At 45.0% G+C, this 16,323-nt stretch overlaps 1 protein-coding gene across 1 annotated transcript; it reads left to right on the top strand.

Moving 5' to 3' along the window:
• Nucleotides 1–4,018: 4,018 nt before the first annotated feature.
• On the top strand, nt 4,019–11,972 carry LOC308217216 (cathepsin E-like; the record flags this gene model as incomplete). Its single annotated transcript, XM_080610165.1, has 9 exons — nt 4,019–4,074; nt 4,239–4,416; nt 6,494–6,611; nt 7,089–7,207; nt 7,664–7,863; nt 8,253–8,375; nt 9,026–9,170; nt 11,599–11,697; nt 11,793–11,972. 9 exons carry the CDS (start codon nt 4,019–4,021, stop codon nt 11,970–11,972), a joined length of 1,218 nt encoding a protein of 405 aa, XP_080466291.1.
• Between the last annotated feature and the right edge of the window lie 4,351 nt (nt 11,973–16,323).

Here is a 16,323-nt window from a genome sequence, read left to right as displayed (position 1 = left end):
GAAACTGCCATGAATTTAATTCCATCGAGATTCTCACTTGTTATGAGTGAGATAAATACAATGTTAAGAGTTATGACTATTTAGATGTGACAGTGTAAACTGTTCCCCTCCTTCTCTCAGCAGGACCCATTGCTGTTCAGGTCAGGAGCACCTCTGATTTCTAGGAGGAAATTTTGCCTTCCCATGTGCAGGCACCTCTGTATACTTCGATTTTTTGAGCTGCTTCTGTTTTAAGCTTTCTTGGGGATTATCCTACCTGTGTGTTGGACATGACTTTACCATGACCTTTGGGTATGAGAACTGACAGAATGTTTTCACAGAGTCATAGAATGGTTTGGGTTGGAAGGGACCTTAAAGATCATCCAGTTCCAATCCCCTTGCCATGGGCAGGGACACCTTCCTCTAGACCAGGTTGCTCAAAACCACAGTTTCTGTGGGCAACCTCTTCCACCATCTCACCATCCTCACAGTAAAGAATTTCTTCCTTATATCTAATCTAAACCCACACTCTTTCAGTTTAAAGCCATTCCTCCTTGTCCTATCACTACATACCCTTGTGAAAAGTCCCTCTCCAGATTTGTTGTAGGACCCCTTCAGGTACTGGAAGGCTGCTCTAAGGTCTCCACCAAGTGAGCCTTCTCCTGTTTTAAGGTGAAACGGCCTTTCCAGCAGCTGACTCTCTACTTTGATACCTACAGCTTGTTGCTGTCATTTTCCACACTTACCATAATTTAGGGAAGATGCTTTCTTCCAACAACCTGCAGTATGTTTCTGGATGTTACGTTCTACACAACCAAAATACATGACTGCTGAGAGTCACATATTCTTGGAAAAGCAAAAGGCAGAACAAACACAAGATTGAGAAAAAGGCAATATCAAACAGTTGCGGTGGCCTCTGATCTCTGGTCAAATCTGGGAATAGAGAGCTCTCTACTCTCACTTGTTTTCCAGTGTAAAGCAGCTCTTAGCTATCAATCGAATGTAGGCTGTAGGATGTTTACTAGTCTTTTCCCTGCAAGATGTGTCTGTGCCATGCAGCAGTGATGCTATAAAATGTGAGGAGGGTTTCCTGGGGCAGGAAAACAGATGTTCTCTGGGAACCAGTGTTGCTGCAAGACAGAGAACAGTGAGTGCTGCAACGTGAACTCCACAAAGTAGGCTTTGGATGGAGAAGCTGGGCAGAGTATCAAGCCTGGAGAACAAAGATACGCTACAGTCATCTGTGGCTGTGCTGCGGAAGAGAGGCACTGAAAATACTTGCTGTCATGACAGAAGGCGGGACATGCTGAGCATAGCGTCCCGACAGCACCAGCTGCTTCACACTGAATGAGCACCTCAGAGAAGCCACTTTACTGCTTGAGCACTACACACCCTGGCAGAGGACTGCTGTGGGGGGCCTCTCATTCACGCCCAGATTTCGTAGGGCATCCTTTTCCAAGCAGGTACCCTGGAATGTTATCTGACTTATAAGACAATAGACCCATGGCCCTCATGGTTTTTGTATGTTTCCATTTCTGAGGAGCTGTGGTACCTTCTAAAGGCAAAGCTCCTTACCCTGTAAGGGACTGTAGGCTACAGGGGTGGAAAACCAAATGCATTTGGCATAAATAATAATGAATTAACATTCATAGCAAAGACATGTCCCTTAGACAAATCTCATCAGATATCCCACAGATCAGAACAACATAAAAGCCTAGGTAAAAGTATATTAGCTGTTTTGTTTAGTCGTATTTCCCTTAATAATCCATATGGAGAGAAACAACTTTGCAATACACCTTGTTTCTAAAGGCACAGGCACTTACATAGTTTTTTCTACTTGAATTATTTCTACTAAAACTTTTAAGCTGCAATACAACTGTTTCTTAGGCATCCTCTGCATTGTAGTTTAATCATTATTCCAGCTTATCAAAATGAGTCAAGATGACCTCTGTTGCCGCATTTTGTACCTCTGCTGGTGAAATGAATGTCTGCTTGGAACACACAGTGAGATCAGAGTATTTGGGGAAAATATAACCTTTGTGTGATGGGATAACAAAGGGCTATGTTTGCAATAAATGAATGATCTTGAGCTTTCTGAGAACCAGTGACTCGATGGAGGCTCTAAGGCAAAGGCAGTCCCCTCACCAGACCCAGGGCGGTGTTTTGAAAGCCACTTCATGTCTTCAAAGTTATCCTGATGCCCTCCAATGTGAACATTAATGACTTCCCAGAAGCATTTGTGGCATTTGAGGGAAAGTTCAAGCGATAAAGGTGCTCAGCACAGACGTTGTCTTGCTCTTGTCAAAGTGACACTGCTCTACCAGAGGGCATGACATCTGCTCTGCTGCGCATCAGGTGGCGCGTGTAGGCTCCTTGAGAAATGCCTTTGCTCCCTGGAAGTTCACAGATGACCACAGCTATTGCTCACTGTCCTCATTGCCAGCACCCAGCTCTTGCAGCTTGGTGGCTGGGACAGCTGTGGGGCAGAAAATGTGGTTGCTTGCTGAGAACTTGTGTGAAACCTCTGAGTTCGCAAGAAACAGGGAACGCTGCTCAGAGCTAGGGAACTAAAGACCAATCGCAGTAAAATGGAAACCAATGTAAAAGCTGTGATTTTTAGATTTTAGTATTTTTTATACAAATTGGGACTAGAGGTGCTGGTGCTTTTTCAGATCCAAAGCTCTGCACAAAGCTCTGGACACCAGCCTTTGCTGAGTTTCTGTAGCCCTCATGATTTTGCAGGTAAGTTTGAAAAAGTAAAACGTGTTTCAAAATCCAGGGGACTAAAGACTAGAGCTCTGAATTAGTTTATTTTAAGGCAAAACACTGTGTGTTTGGGTTTTTTTTTTGTTTTTTCTTGCCTGGAGCATTGTTGCTAGAGCAGATGATGACTCCTGCCTCCTCCATGTTCTTAACATTCACTCTTCGCTGTGCGAAACATCTGCTGTCTTTTTGGGGGGGGTACTGAGTTCCAGTTTACCCTCATGTGCTGAGCAGTTCATCTGAAATAAGTGATGTATTCCAGGGAAAAAGTTGTCATTGCTCTTTTCCCAGCATCCTAGCGTAGCCCTTTGAATAAAAAAGGCTGATTATTCACATTTAGCTTTGACGCATGCCAGGCTGCAGCATGTGATTGCTCACTGTGCTTCCTCATGCAGAGGAAAGATTCAGAATGTCTCACAAGTAGCTCACAGACTCAGCGCTGAGCTTCCTCGCAGGCATTTAACAGGGCTGGGGTTGCTCTCTGCCAGATCAGCCTCTTTGACACCATGATTTTTCCGCCAGTTGGAGTTGGACCCAAGTGTCAGGCAGGGGTGGGAATCGCTAACCTCAGGAAACTCGCAGGAAAATAAACCCAAGCGAGCGCTTCCAAACGTCTTGCTGAAACCCACACAAAGCCACTGGCTGTTTATTACTGTGTGTTGCAGCCTGTCATGGTTTTTACTTTGGAACTCCATTTTTTCATGTGGCAGTCACAGTTATGTTTAGTCTGGAGCTCTCCCATAAATAGGGAATTAAACTTCAGTTGTTAGGGGATGACTTGTCATAACCCTATCAAATGCCCTGCCGAAATGCCTCCATGTAAAAGGGAAATGGTTACATGTTATGTCCTCTTTCTCTGCATTGGACACATCTGGGCTGCTTGTCACTAAAATAACCTTGAAAAGAAGCTTACTTGGAGGGAGCCAGGCAAGTTCCTGGACGACCTCCTCTTTCGCATCCTAACAGTAACCAAGCTCATACCATGTATGTATGTAAATGGCATTAAGGATTGTTAATGAAATGTTTATTTGGTCTACAAATAAAATGTCTATTTGGTCTACACTGTGCCCTGGTTATCTGTGTCTTAGTAGCTCCACTGGACACCACTATTTGAACAATCCAGCGGTTACTCTGAGAGCAAATGAATCACTTTTCTGCCAAAGCACTGACCTCCTGTGATTGATTGACCTGGCGAACAGCCCTCTGCTGACAACGGGCTATAAAAAAGGGACTTCTGAGTAAATGAGTGTTGTTAGACTCTGACCTGCTTGAAGCCATGTGGGTGATGCTGTTGGCTGTGCTTTATGTCCCGTTAACCCTGGCCCTGGAACGGTAAGAAAATACATCGAGCATCACTGGCACGCTTGAAATGCTTTCCAGGGTGCTTGTTGCTACTTGAGGTCTCAAAAAAGAAGCAAATTTAACAATAAAAGAGTGTATGAGAGCTCTAGAAAGGAGAGCCAGTGAATTTTTGTGCGTTTATGTTGTTTATGTAGAATCCCCCTCATTCAATTCAAATCTATCAAGAAACAGCTGAAGGAAAAGGGGGAATTAGAGGAGTTTTGGAGGAATCACCACCCCGACATTTTTGCCCGGAGATACCTGCATTGCTTCCCTGCAGATATTGCTTTATCAATCGGAACCGCTTCAGAAAGGCTGTATGATTACATGAATGTAAGTACAGTTTTGGTAATGCAATCATAAGGACTCGTTGTTCTCTTGAAGGCGCATTATTTTTTCCAGCACATTTCAAATCTAGTCTCTCAATGAATATACAGGGCTTGATGTGGCTTGTTGCTCTACACTGTTAGATCATAATACCATTGGCTATTAGATCATAAAAAATTAGTCTGCTAGTCTGCAGAATAAAGCATGTCTAGATCCTGGTTAGGATGGGACCTGGGTAGAAAGCTGATGTAGTCTAGCAGTGGTAGTTCTCTGACAAGTTTTATTTTTGTATAGATCTGGATTGGACTTGATTTGGAAAGTGTTTCATTTCATTTCATTGCAAACCTACAAAAATGTAGGTTTGCCTGTATCAATCTTGGTTCAGGAGTGGGTTTTTTGTGGCAGAACTTGATTACTTCATTTAGCTGTATTCTATTTATCAGAAACTTGGATGTTTGCATGGTATAAAGAAATCCCCCAAATCTCATTTATTTGACCATGTGGCATCATAAATCAGTGATAGCAAAGACCCAAGTAGGGGTTTTATTTGTCTGCTTTTATCTCCTGAGCTTAATGTGTATTAAATATTGGAGGCTGACCTGGGTCTCACACTAACCTAGCTGAATTGACCACCTAAATTGAAAAAGGTAAAAAAAAAGGAGTTCTATTAGATCTCAGACAGGCAAGTCAGCAGGTCAGCCGTTCTGTAAATTGTCTTTCCTGGGTTTAGCATGTTGTCCTCTTGGATGGTCTCTGTTCTCTGTTTTATTTGATCCTTCTGTTATGCTTATATAAAGAAAAGCTAAGTTGCTGAGATGTTGTGGAGGCTGCATCTGAGCAGGGAAGGGAAGGCTGAATTAATTCACCAAGAACTTCCTGACACTTGAGGGCTGTAATGAAATATGTCAAGATGAGCTACAGATGTGTGTAAGATGTATTCTTCTGTAAAAGAAGAATAAAGGAGACTGAAACATTTCAGCCTGCTTTAAAGCTTATCAAAGAGGGATAAATCTCAAAAGGACAGAACAAACCCCCTTCCCCAACATATCCAACTAGCACCAGGATCAGTTTTGTGGAGGTTTCAGTGCAGGGTGTTTGTGGTTTTTCTGTTTTTTCTTTTTGATGAACATGTCTTAGAACTGCCTCACTTTACAGATTAATTGATAAAGGTTTGTATAATACAGGAGGGAATAAAATCTTACTTACGTTCTCTTAAATGGTGCACTTGCTTGCCTTTTCATGACTATCTCATCCAGACCCTAAACTGGTCAGAACCTATATTCAGTGTATTAATTAACAAGTATGCTCTTGAAGATACACGTTCAAACATTTGCATTGCTACAAAAGGCTTGGCACTGGCTATTGCTTTTCTATCTGCGTTTGAATTCCAGAAATGCCTCTTCCTAAAAATAGGCCTCTTAATGTTGAAGTGCTCTTTCAGGGCCAGATAGGGGCACTTAGACACTTGCATTCGGGATGTGGATAAGCTCTTCGCTCCATCACTCACGTATTCACAGATTATCTCTGTCCTCAGCTGGTATCCAGTAATGGTCACTCATTCCTTTTCCACTTGATGAATTTGTTCAGTTCATCAGATACAGTCAATGCAACAGAACAAATTTTTGACTTTCTAATAGTTGATAATTACAAAGGAAAAAGCTCAGCCACATGTGACAGTGTGCCACCGATTGGAGCCCTCTGATGCTGGCAGAGGCCGGTTGTGCTGTCTCTGCACCACTAGTTTCTTACTGACATCAGTAAGGAGCTGCCTGTGTGGTTGTGTGAGAGTTTTGTCTTGGGGTTGACCACTGAAGTCGGTGTAGGAGGGCTTGTTGACTTCGTGGGGGAACCCAACTGAATGTTTGCTTAACAGGCTTTAAAAATCCTGCACTGTTATGCATGCAGCTGGAGTGAAATCTGCTGCTCGCAGTCACTCCTGGAGCCAGACTCACTTCCCTGTGCATGCCTGCATGTTCAAATTGCACTCAATCCCCTGAGAAAGCGCTGTGTGATGCTCCCGAGTCTGCCCGTTTCTCAGGAATAGCACGGCAGCCCAGAGCAGACTGTGTTGTTTGCCCCCCAGGCGCAGTACTATGGAGTTGTGAGTGTCGGCACACCGCCCCAGAAGTTCACCGTCGTGTTTGACACCGGCTCCTCCAACTTTTGGGTCCCTTCTGCTTATTGCATCAGTGAAGCGTGCAGTAAGAGATGTTACTCTCCCTTTTGCTCTTTCTGTCTTGGGTTCCTTGAACACTTCTCTTTTCCCAAGGAGCTTGCCTGCAGCAGGGATTTGGGAAGGGAAGATTTGGAGCACCCCTGAGGACAACTCTCCCCTCCCTGGCTTGCTCCTCTGTTTCTGTCCCTCCACATCACCCCACAGCCAGGGCAGGCACTGGCTGCACTGCCAAGGGTCCTTCTGCACCATGGGGTGCCTGATGTAAAAGGCATGAAAATAAACCTGGGACAGCTACCAATAGTGGTGTGAAAATGCCCATTTTTGTTTAAATTTGTCTTTACAACCCGAAATAACCTCCAAGGTACAGAAAAACTGGGCTGCCTGCAGGGCACAGCCACCTCCATCAACACCTTCCTCCTGCATCTCATCTGGTTCTGCACTGGGGAGCAGGTGCATCACCATTACCTCCCCTCAGTGCACAGATGTCATTTGTTTTGTGTAGGGGTGCACCAGAAATTCAAGTCCTTCCTGTCGGATTCGTATGAGCATGGCGGGGAAGCGTTCTCCTTGCAGTATGGCACGGGACAGCTTCTGGGCATCGCTGGCAAAGACACGCTGCAGGTAAGCATCCAGCTCAAACAGGTGTCAGCCTCTGGGACAGCTGTTTTAAGACAGCTCACATACTAGCTTTGCCCTGGAAAGCCTTACCTGGTTTAGGCAAGGGCAGGGTGAGGCCCCAGCAAGCTGGGCACTGAGAGGTGAGGGTGCTGTTCCAGCTTTGGGCTACCAAGACAAACCCAGAAAATTCTGTTTTTCATTTCTGCTTGTCTCCTTGGGTCCTGTCATGGATTTATAAGCAAACGGCCATAGAAATAAAGCATTAAAAGGAGCTGGTGCAGCCTACCTGTCAAATGAGCACCTGTTCTATTGATGCAAATCACACAATTGTGCAGACTTTATAAATGGAATGAATCCATTGATATGGATCTGAAATGTGGATAATGTATTGTAATTGATGGTGTCTTTGCTTTCAATTGTTTTGGACTTGTTGTTTTTCTTTTTTTTGGTACCAAACAGATCAGTAACATCTCCATCAAGGGCCAGGACTTCGGCGAGTCAGTGTTTGAGCCAGGAACAACCTTTGCCCTTGCCCATTTTGATGGCGTGCTGGGCTTGGGATACCCCTCCTTGATAGTAGGCAATGCTCTGCCCGTGTTTGACAGCATCATGAACCAGCAGCTGGTAGAGGAGCCGGTCTTTTCTTTCTATCTGAAAAGGTCAGTCTTTAAATCCACACTGCCAAAAGAGAAGTACATCTGTTTTAACTGTTGACAACCATGCACCTGTATAAAGCTTCAACTCGAGAAAGGAATTTCCCCATTTCTTGGGTTTTGATTGGGGTTTTTTTGTTGTTGTTTTGTTTATTCTGAGGCAAAAGCAGCAACTGGCTCAGCCTGCTCCTGCTGCCTTAGTCCTTGGCAGCCTACAGAATTCCTTCTCAGAGGTTGTTTGGAGGCTCTGAGATGGGACATCTGCAGTTATAGGTTAGAAATAATCCCTTTCAGCTCCCATACCTGAATTTAGAAAGGGCTGTGCTTTGCCTTTTGCGTTTTAAGTGTCTGCTGGCACGCTCCCATGTCTCTGTTAACCTGTCTTCTTCTTTCAGAGGAGATGACACCGAGAACGGTGGTGAGTTGATTCTGGGGGGGATAGACCATTCTCTCTACAAAGGTTCAATCCACTGGGTCCCAGTCACCGAGAAAAGCTATTGGCAAATACACGTGAACAAGTATGTATGTATATATGAAATATCTGGTGGAATTCACCTCCCCAGGTAAAACCTGCAGACAGAAACACCTGGTTATACAGGAAGACTCAGCTGCAGTGTTTTACCCTTGTGCCTTTAAAAGAGGGGTTTCACCAGGATGAGGCAGGGGTATAGTAGCTCTTTAAATCTGCTGGGACATGGGTGGCTGTTTTCTGGCAGAGCGTATTAGTATGTTTTAGTATGATACACCAGTGGTCAAGTCGACTCTTGGTGGACTATTCAGTTAAGAGGGCAAGGCACATAGGAACAGAATCCAGCTCTGGGTCCTGCTCTCATCTTTCCTGTTAACCTTGGTCAAAGAAGTCAGTGTTTCTTTGCTGGATGACACATACCTGTGGGTGAGAACAAAGTCATCTGCAGGCAGCAAATGATTAGGGCTGTAGGAGTCTTGAGAGGGTAAAGTGAGTCCACAGACAGGACATCTTCCTCATGCAGTTTCCTTCTATTACCTTGTTGTCTTCTAAAGATATTCTTGTCTTTAAAGACTGGCAAAGCTTGGCAGCTAGTTTTAACCTCAGTCAGTACTCTGGCACTTTAGCTAGCAATAATGTACTGCTTCAGTCCCAGTGTATATGCCATTTGCTTAAAGATGCTTTGTTTTTTGCTTGCAGTATAAAGATCCAGGGCCGGGTGGCATTTTGCTCCCACGGCTGTGAAGCCATCGTTGACTCAGGCACTTCTCTTATCACGGGCCCCTCTTCACAAATCAGGCGATTACAGGAGTATATTGGGGCAAGTCCGTCACGTACTGGAGAGGTAAAAACTATAGAGCCAGAAACCAACCAGGAAACAGAAAGAGAAACTGGTATTTGGTGCAAAGAGCTTATAGGGTGGGAAAATAACCAAAATAATTGCTCAGAAATGTCCCAGGAAAAGCTTTGCTTCCAGGACAGCACTGAACTCACAACCAAGCTGGTTTTGACCCATCTGCCTTGCTGCCCCAGCCCTCCTCACAAATGTCCACTTCGTTTCCCATACTCATCTGTACCGGTGTGTAAGGAAGTAATGGGGGAATCTGTTTGAGGACTCAGTCTGTACTCTACATCAGAGATCATTCTCTTTTGTAAAATCAGAGGATTTTCAGTATCCTCAGCTATAGCCATTGGCTCCCCAGTGATGCTGCCATGGCCAGCCCCATCAGCATCAAATAAAAAGGGAAAGGTATTTTAATTACACCATGCAATGGCTCCACTGACAGGACCTCTCACTGTCAGCTTGCAGTGGAGCAGGCAGTGCCATGCCAGGGCTCTTGGGAGCAATGCACAGTGGTGTCACTCACCACGCTGGCTCCTGACAGATGAGCCACGTGCTTGGACGGACCTCGCTGTCTCTTATTCCTCTGTCTCCTCACTGGTTTTCCTCTCTTCTCTCCTGCTCTCTCATGCATCCCCCTTGCTGATTCTGCCACAAGTCCTGCCCTCTCCCACCCATGCCTGGCCTCTCAGGAGAACCTCCTTCTCCTCCAGTGGGACAGAACACCTTTGATGTGCAATTTGGTGGCCTCTGTGACCCCACTTCTGCAACCCCTGACTCCCTACACCAGTCCGGGGGGGGCTTGCATGAGCCAAAGTTGCTCGAGGTAGGTTAGGCTTTCCCATGGCCTTGCCATCCTAGGCTGAGATGTCTCTCTGCTGCCCTTTGCATCTCCCTGCTGGCAGTTTCCACATGGTGTACCTGAACCCTTGTAACATCTAAGCACTCAGATAGCAAGCCTGAGATAGCTTAAATCCACCTGCCGCCAGGGAAAGAGCAGCTTATTTTTACCCAAATGCCTTATTGCTGGCCCTTGGCTGACTCCCATGGGTAATTGCCACATCACTGCATCTCCACTGCACCAAGTAAAGCTGCCCTGTATGGCTTCTGTCAACTTCGCAGCTGTCTTGATCCTGACCCATAACTGCTCTTGGAAGAACATGGAGTGTTATGGTTGCTCCGCAAAGATCAAAGACAAAAGTGGACTTTTAATCTGCCTCCTTTTGCGAAAAGAAGACTTGGAGTGGCACTTGTGTATTTCCAGTGTACTTATATTAGCATAATATAAACCAGGAACAGGTCATGGCAGTATAAGTTTATATACTCCAGTGCTGACACAAGAACACTCAGCCAGCATCTCAGATTCTGCAAAAAAGCATCCTGAAAGCAAGACTTTGTATGACTCTTTTTGTAGCAAGCACAGACAGGCTAAGTATATAGGCTCAAATTTATCCCACTATAAGTGAGTGCATCCATCAATGATTTTACCAGAACTTATATCTCTTTCCAGCAAGGATTAATTTATTCTGGACATACTAGCTATGTAAATGAATAAATGTAAATGAAAATGTCTTGCTTCTTGTATCCTACAAACTCTCACACTGGCTTTTTCAGTCTTATCCTCTGTATCCCATCTTTTATTTGTTCTAATGGTATGACACCTGATAAGTATACACAAGATTTAGAGGTATGTTTTCATAAAGCAGATTTAACAGCAACAAAAATTAGATTCTTCCTTCTAGGAAGTCTCTAAAACAATGACTTTAAACACTACAGTTTCCACAAAGATCCCTCCGGGGCTTGGAGCATTCTGCAGTGCCATTTAACACACCAGTTGTTTCATGAAATAACAAGAAAGGCCAGGAAATTATCTTCTGTATTACTGTAAGTGGATGTGTTATTATGGGAATTAATGACCATGCCAGAGTTTAGTTCTTCTGATCTTTAAATCCCACTTCAGGGCAGAGTATAAGCACAAAGCGCTGTATTCCTCACTGGCTTTTTTTCCTCTAAAATGAGATGTTAGGGGAGAGAGTGGGGTGAGCGCTCCCTACGTAGGCTGGAGGCAGTTCCCTCCATCCAATCCAAGCCTTTTGGTTGGTGATATGGATTCGCTGGGGCTCACACACTCAGTTTTGCTTCTGAGTTCTACATAGGGCATATCAGAGTCTCCCTTCACCTCATTTCTTTTGGGGCTCACAAGGATTTTCATCAGTACTGGGTCCCTTGGGGCTTTGGTGCAGCAGTCTGAGCTGCTAGGCTGGTTTGACCCAGTGCAGGAGCTAGAAAGCTGGAGGGCAGTGTTGGGCCGTAAGTCAGCCTGGTGCTGTTTGTAGCAAATTCACTATTACCTGCTGCTAAAGTCTTGTATTCAAAGGGCAATACTTAAAAAAAGGCAAACCTATCCCGTCTCAATCCGTACATCACATAGTTTCTTGTAGACTGCAGAAGACTGTCCAGTTTGCCTCACATAAGCTTCACAATTGGACATCATGAGTACAAGCTGACAGCAGAGCAGTACGTCATAAAGGTGCGCATCTGCAGCCTCCCTGTTCCGTATTTCCTCCTTCCTTAGATGGGGCTGGAGCAGGCTACGCCAAGGACACTTTGTGCTTTCTCTTCCAGGAGTCTATTGAAGACCAAACCTTCTGCATGAGTGGCTTTCAGTCTCTCGACATCCCCACTCGCAATGGCCTGCTCTGGATTTTAGGAGACGTCTTTATGTCTGCCTTTTACTGCATTTTCGACCGTGGGAATGACAGAGTGGGATTTGCAAAAGCTGCTCATAGGAAGGATTATGACTGAGTCCTAATAGCATTTATTCTGCCTTAACCTGAATGTTAATGTAATGATCTTCAACACAAGGGTGAAGAAGAGCTTTAACTGAAACTCTGGACCTAAATGCAGTTGTGCTGTCCCCCACCAGGTTTTAAGGGCTTTGATGTGATCCTTGTCCCAAATTACACAGCTTGGTTCAATCTCTGTATGTTTACATCTGAGAAACAATATTTCCTGAACAACTCACAGACATCACAGCTCTCAGAGTGAAGAGCAAACAGCTCAGCACTCAGGTCTGCAAAAGAGCAGAAAGGATAAAATAGGCTGAACAGTGCCAGGCTGACTAGATAGCAGTTATGAGCAGGGGAAGCTAATCCCAGTCTGGGCTGGGCTGGGTATTCTTTTTCTTCTTGTGTGCTAGTTTCCACTGCTTTCCTTTTCCTCATTATTTTCCATGGCTAGTCCTTTGTCCATCCGTGTTTCCCTAGTGCCATGGAAATTCTTTTTATACTGGCTTGCTCCAACCAGTTTATATAAAGGGGAATTTGACTGATGCCTGTATGACCACTGATGTCCACTACTGTTACTTGCACACCATTTCCTGCTCCTTACGCCATCTCTCAAACCTGCTTTTTCCCTTGGGTTCATTCTCACTTGTCACTTTCCTATTCCTCTTTTGGGTCTCAGCATTCATGTCTATTTCTTAGGTCAGATGCTGCTTTTAGTGGCTGACACCTCTGTCCCTTGGCAGTGTGGGCAGCTGGGAGCAGCATCTATACATGTTACTAAACCCAGACCACAACCCTTGCAAAGGGAGGTGCAAAGGGGTACCAACGCATCCTCCCCATCTCAGATGAGTTACAGGATCAATGCACCAGCACTAGATATCTACTGCCTCTTGCTCAGCCACTTCTTGTCACCAGTGGCAGCTGCTTCAGCACTGGCAGAGTTGTGAAACAGCCATAGGTAGCTGTGCTGATATGGCAAAAGAAGATTTACCTAAATTATACCCATTGGAGTATGTGGATTGTTAGAAGTGATACTGCCCCTGTACATGTGAATAAAACTTAAACAAACAAAATCTGCTTTGGTCTTAGTGCTGTTCAGTTTCATTATATGTTGTCTTACAGAGCCAGATAGGAGGGTGTCCTGAACCCAGGACAGAGGGGAAGAAGGCATGCAACAGAAATTGAAAACACAGGTTGCTCTGCAGCCTGGAGGGGAGGGGTTTGATGTGTTGGGGCATTGGGGCTGCTTGTGTCTCCTTAAAACTGATAAAGGCCTGCAGCTTCAGCCCTATGCAGCAGGCACCTCCCAGGTAGGGCTGGGGGGAGCTGGAGACTGGCTGCACTGTGGCATGGCTGGGGCAGGGGCTGGTGGCCCCAGGGGACTTGCTGCTGCTCCCTGTCTGGATGTGCTTAGCACAGACCCAGCACAACATCCATTACTGGCCTTGGCAGAGTTGGGGTCACAGCCCCTTAGATTTGAAGGTTTTAGCTGTAAGACTCAGTAAGTATTGTTAAAGCAAGAAGGCTTGCTTGTAGGTATCTCTGAAATACTGATTCTGCCTTCCAGTACGAAATACTCCCTCTCTCTGGTACATGTTTTCACGACTCTATTTACAGCCACATTGTGTTACACATTTGGCATCCAGGCTATCAACCTGTAGCAATGAGGACCTGCTGCCACTTGTCTCTCTGCAGACAAGATGGAGCTGTATGAAGTTACCATGTTTTTCAGGTCCATCTTGCCTTGTTTCCCCTTTGTCCATGTCACTCTTAAAGAACAGAATGACCATGAGCTAACTTAGTGGTCTAGAAAATGTCATTTGTATGGTTGTAAACCGTAACAAACAAACATCCATAAAGCCTTACCAGTCAATTAACAGCAGGGGGTTATTTTTATTTTCCCTACTATGCAGCAGACTTAACACACTGGTACCTTTCAGTTTCTCTAAAATAGGTATATATTCCTCAAACATGAGCTTGCAGTCAGAGTTAGAGGTCTGTTATTTATGATGGAGGAATTTAAAGGTGATGGGACATGTCCCTGCAGCCGGCCGGCCCCTACACCAACAACTCAGCTCTACAAATTCCAGCACAGAGCATGGACACATCCAAGCAATAGGTGCAAAGTCCGGCAGTGCGTGCAGGGACCAGCCCTCTCTTTGCCCTGATCTATCTCATCCTGCTCAAGATTAACACCATCTGATGGGAGCAAGCTGCTGCTCTGTCTTGTCTATCCTGGCCCTGTTCTATCCTCAGTCTTCTCCAGCCTTGCCAAATTCTGTAGGTCTGCCTCGCTGTTCCTGGTAGACACCAAGCTGACTTGCATGATAGGTCACACCTTTGCCAGAAGTGCTTCTTGATGGTTCAATACAGCCAAGACAATTGTGTCTCTCAAAGTGCTTTTATTCATGCAATAATTTGACATTGTTTATATAAGTGAACATGAACTGTAAATTGTTGGGTTTGCTAAAATAGTCCATTTACCATGCTGAGGCGAATAGTGTACTAGGAGATGTGCCTAACAGAGCATAGAACCCCAAAATCAGAGTCTGTGGATGTTTGCAAAAGTGGGATAACAGACTGAATGAGGAGGTGAAGTTTATTCTGGTAAGTCATCCCAACACTAGCTTCTTTGCAAGCAACAAACAGAATATTGCAGCTAACCTGGAGATGGCCCATTACGTGCGCAGTGCTATTTGTGTAGTGCAGATTACTTTTGTGGGACTTCACAGAGCAGTCATTCCTAATTTAATGTGTCTACATGTCTAACAGACACCTCTATGGGACTTAACTGAAGCTTTTATTTTCCTAATAGCTACGGTGTGCCTACCCTTACCCTCCGCTGGAGAATGAACATAGTTGATGGGCCAGGGAGTGCTGGCAGAGGTAGCAAAATCGTTGCTTATAAGATGCATAATGTCCTGGTGGAAAGCAGCAGTGCGTGTCCTAGGTAGCGGCTAGGCTGAGAAGAATGTGATGGAAGATAAGCAGAGCTGGATGATGTGAAGCTGAGATGGCTTCTTCAGGCTTAGCACTGCCTCATGAAACATGCTGATGTCTGGGCTGGGGAGGATAAGCACTTTGCTTCAACACCTTAAGCCCTGGTGGGAGCTGAGGTGAGGGAAGAGAGTAAGGAGATGTAGTGGGACTGGATCCTCAGTGCAGGTTTATATTGGGCAATTTACAGTTATCTCTGTTTTTTGGCTGAAATCCCCTTACAGAGAGAAGCACAGCTCCTCAAGCTTACATACTGTGAGGACACAGCTAGAGAACAGGGCAGACTTTCTCCAGAGAGACTGAAAACCCTTCCTGTACATGCACAGCTGGGAGGAGTATGGCCAAACTCCTCGGAAACCTGTATTGCTCTTCTGAATATAACAAAATTCTATAGAGGAGTGTTTCAAGGAGAGCAGCAGTTGCTTTAACTTTGCGTCTAGCTGTGTGACACATGTAAAATGTATCATTTATACCTAAACTTTACCGTTTCTTAAAGTTAAGCTCATTGGTAAATGAAGTTCCTTGATAGTTGCAGTCGCAATTAAACTGAGAAACTATTGAATTGAAAAGTGTCGCTTTGGTTCAAAGAAAAAATAGAGAATAGGGAAGAAAGAGTGGATGCAGGAAGAAAACCTTTTTTTCCCTGCTGATGTAGGGAAGGGAAAGCTATGTGTTTCCACCACTGTCACAGGCTGATAGAGTCCTCTTTCCTGGGGAGAGTCAGCAGCCTGCGGCTCTGATGGCTGAAAAGCTAGAGGATGCTGCCAGAAGCTGATATTACCTAGTAACAGCCACCCAGAGAATCAGACTGCTAGGTTAAGGTGCTGTTTATTTCAATATTATTTTACTTTGTTGAGGCTCTCATTCGGTTGGTCAAACCTGACCATAAAAACTTGATTTGCCTGAGGACTTGTTGCGGGTGGCAAGGATGAGGTTGCACCAGAATGCATTACTGCAAAACTGTGATTGAATCTCAGTACTCAGCTGCTGTCAGACACTGGCACCACCTCATCCCGTAGCGTGGAGAAATGCCTCTGTAAGTGCCTGTGAAATCTGTGCTTGGCTTTTCTGCACACCTGGAATTCCCATAATCTGAGTTTAAACACCTCTTCCTAGGGCTAAGAAGTGTCCTCTGCTTCCTAAACCAATACATGTGCTTTTGTCTAGTGTCTTTGAAGGATTTGAAAGGGAGACACTGCTCAGAGCATGTCTAATGCACACCAACAGCTCCCAGACTGAAACAAAGCTGGAAGAAGTAGAAGTGAGGAGAGTGGTTGATTTTTCCCCCCCCAAAGCCTACCCAGATGCAATAGTGGAGTTGTGCGCTATGTGACAGCCTTACTGGAAAGGCTGCTCACTTAAGCTTTTGGCCA

This window comes from Psittacula echo, assembly GCF_963264785.1.
Source record: "Psittacula echo genome assembly, chromosome: 1".
Classification (NCBI taxonomy): Eukaryota; Metazoa; Chordata; class Aves; order Psittaciformes; family Psittacidae; genus Psittacula; species Psittacula echo.
The sequence above is the reverse complement of the archived record's forward strand: the minus strand, read 5'-3'. Positions and strand labels throughout refer to the sequence as shown.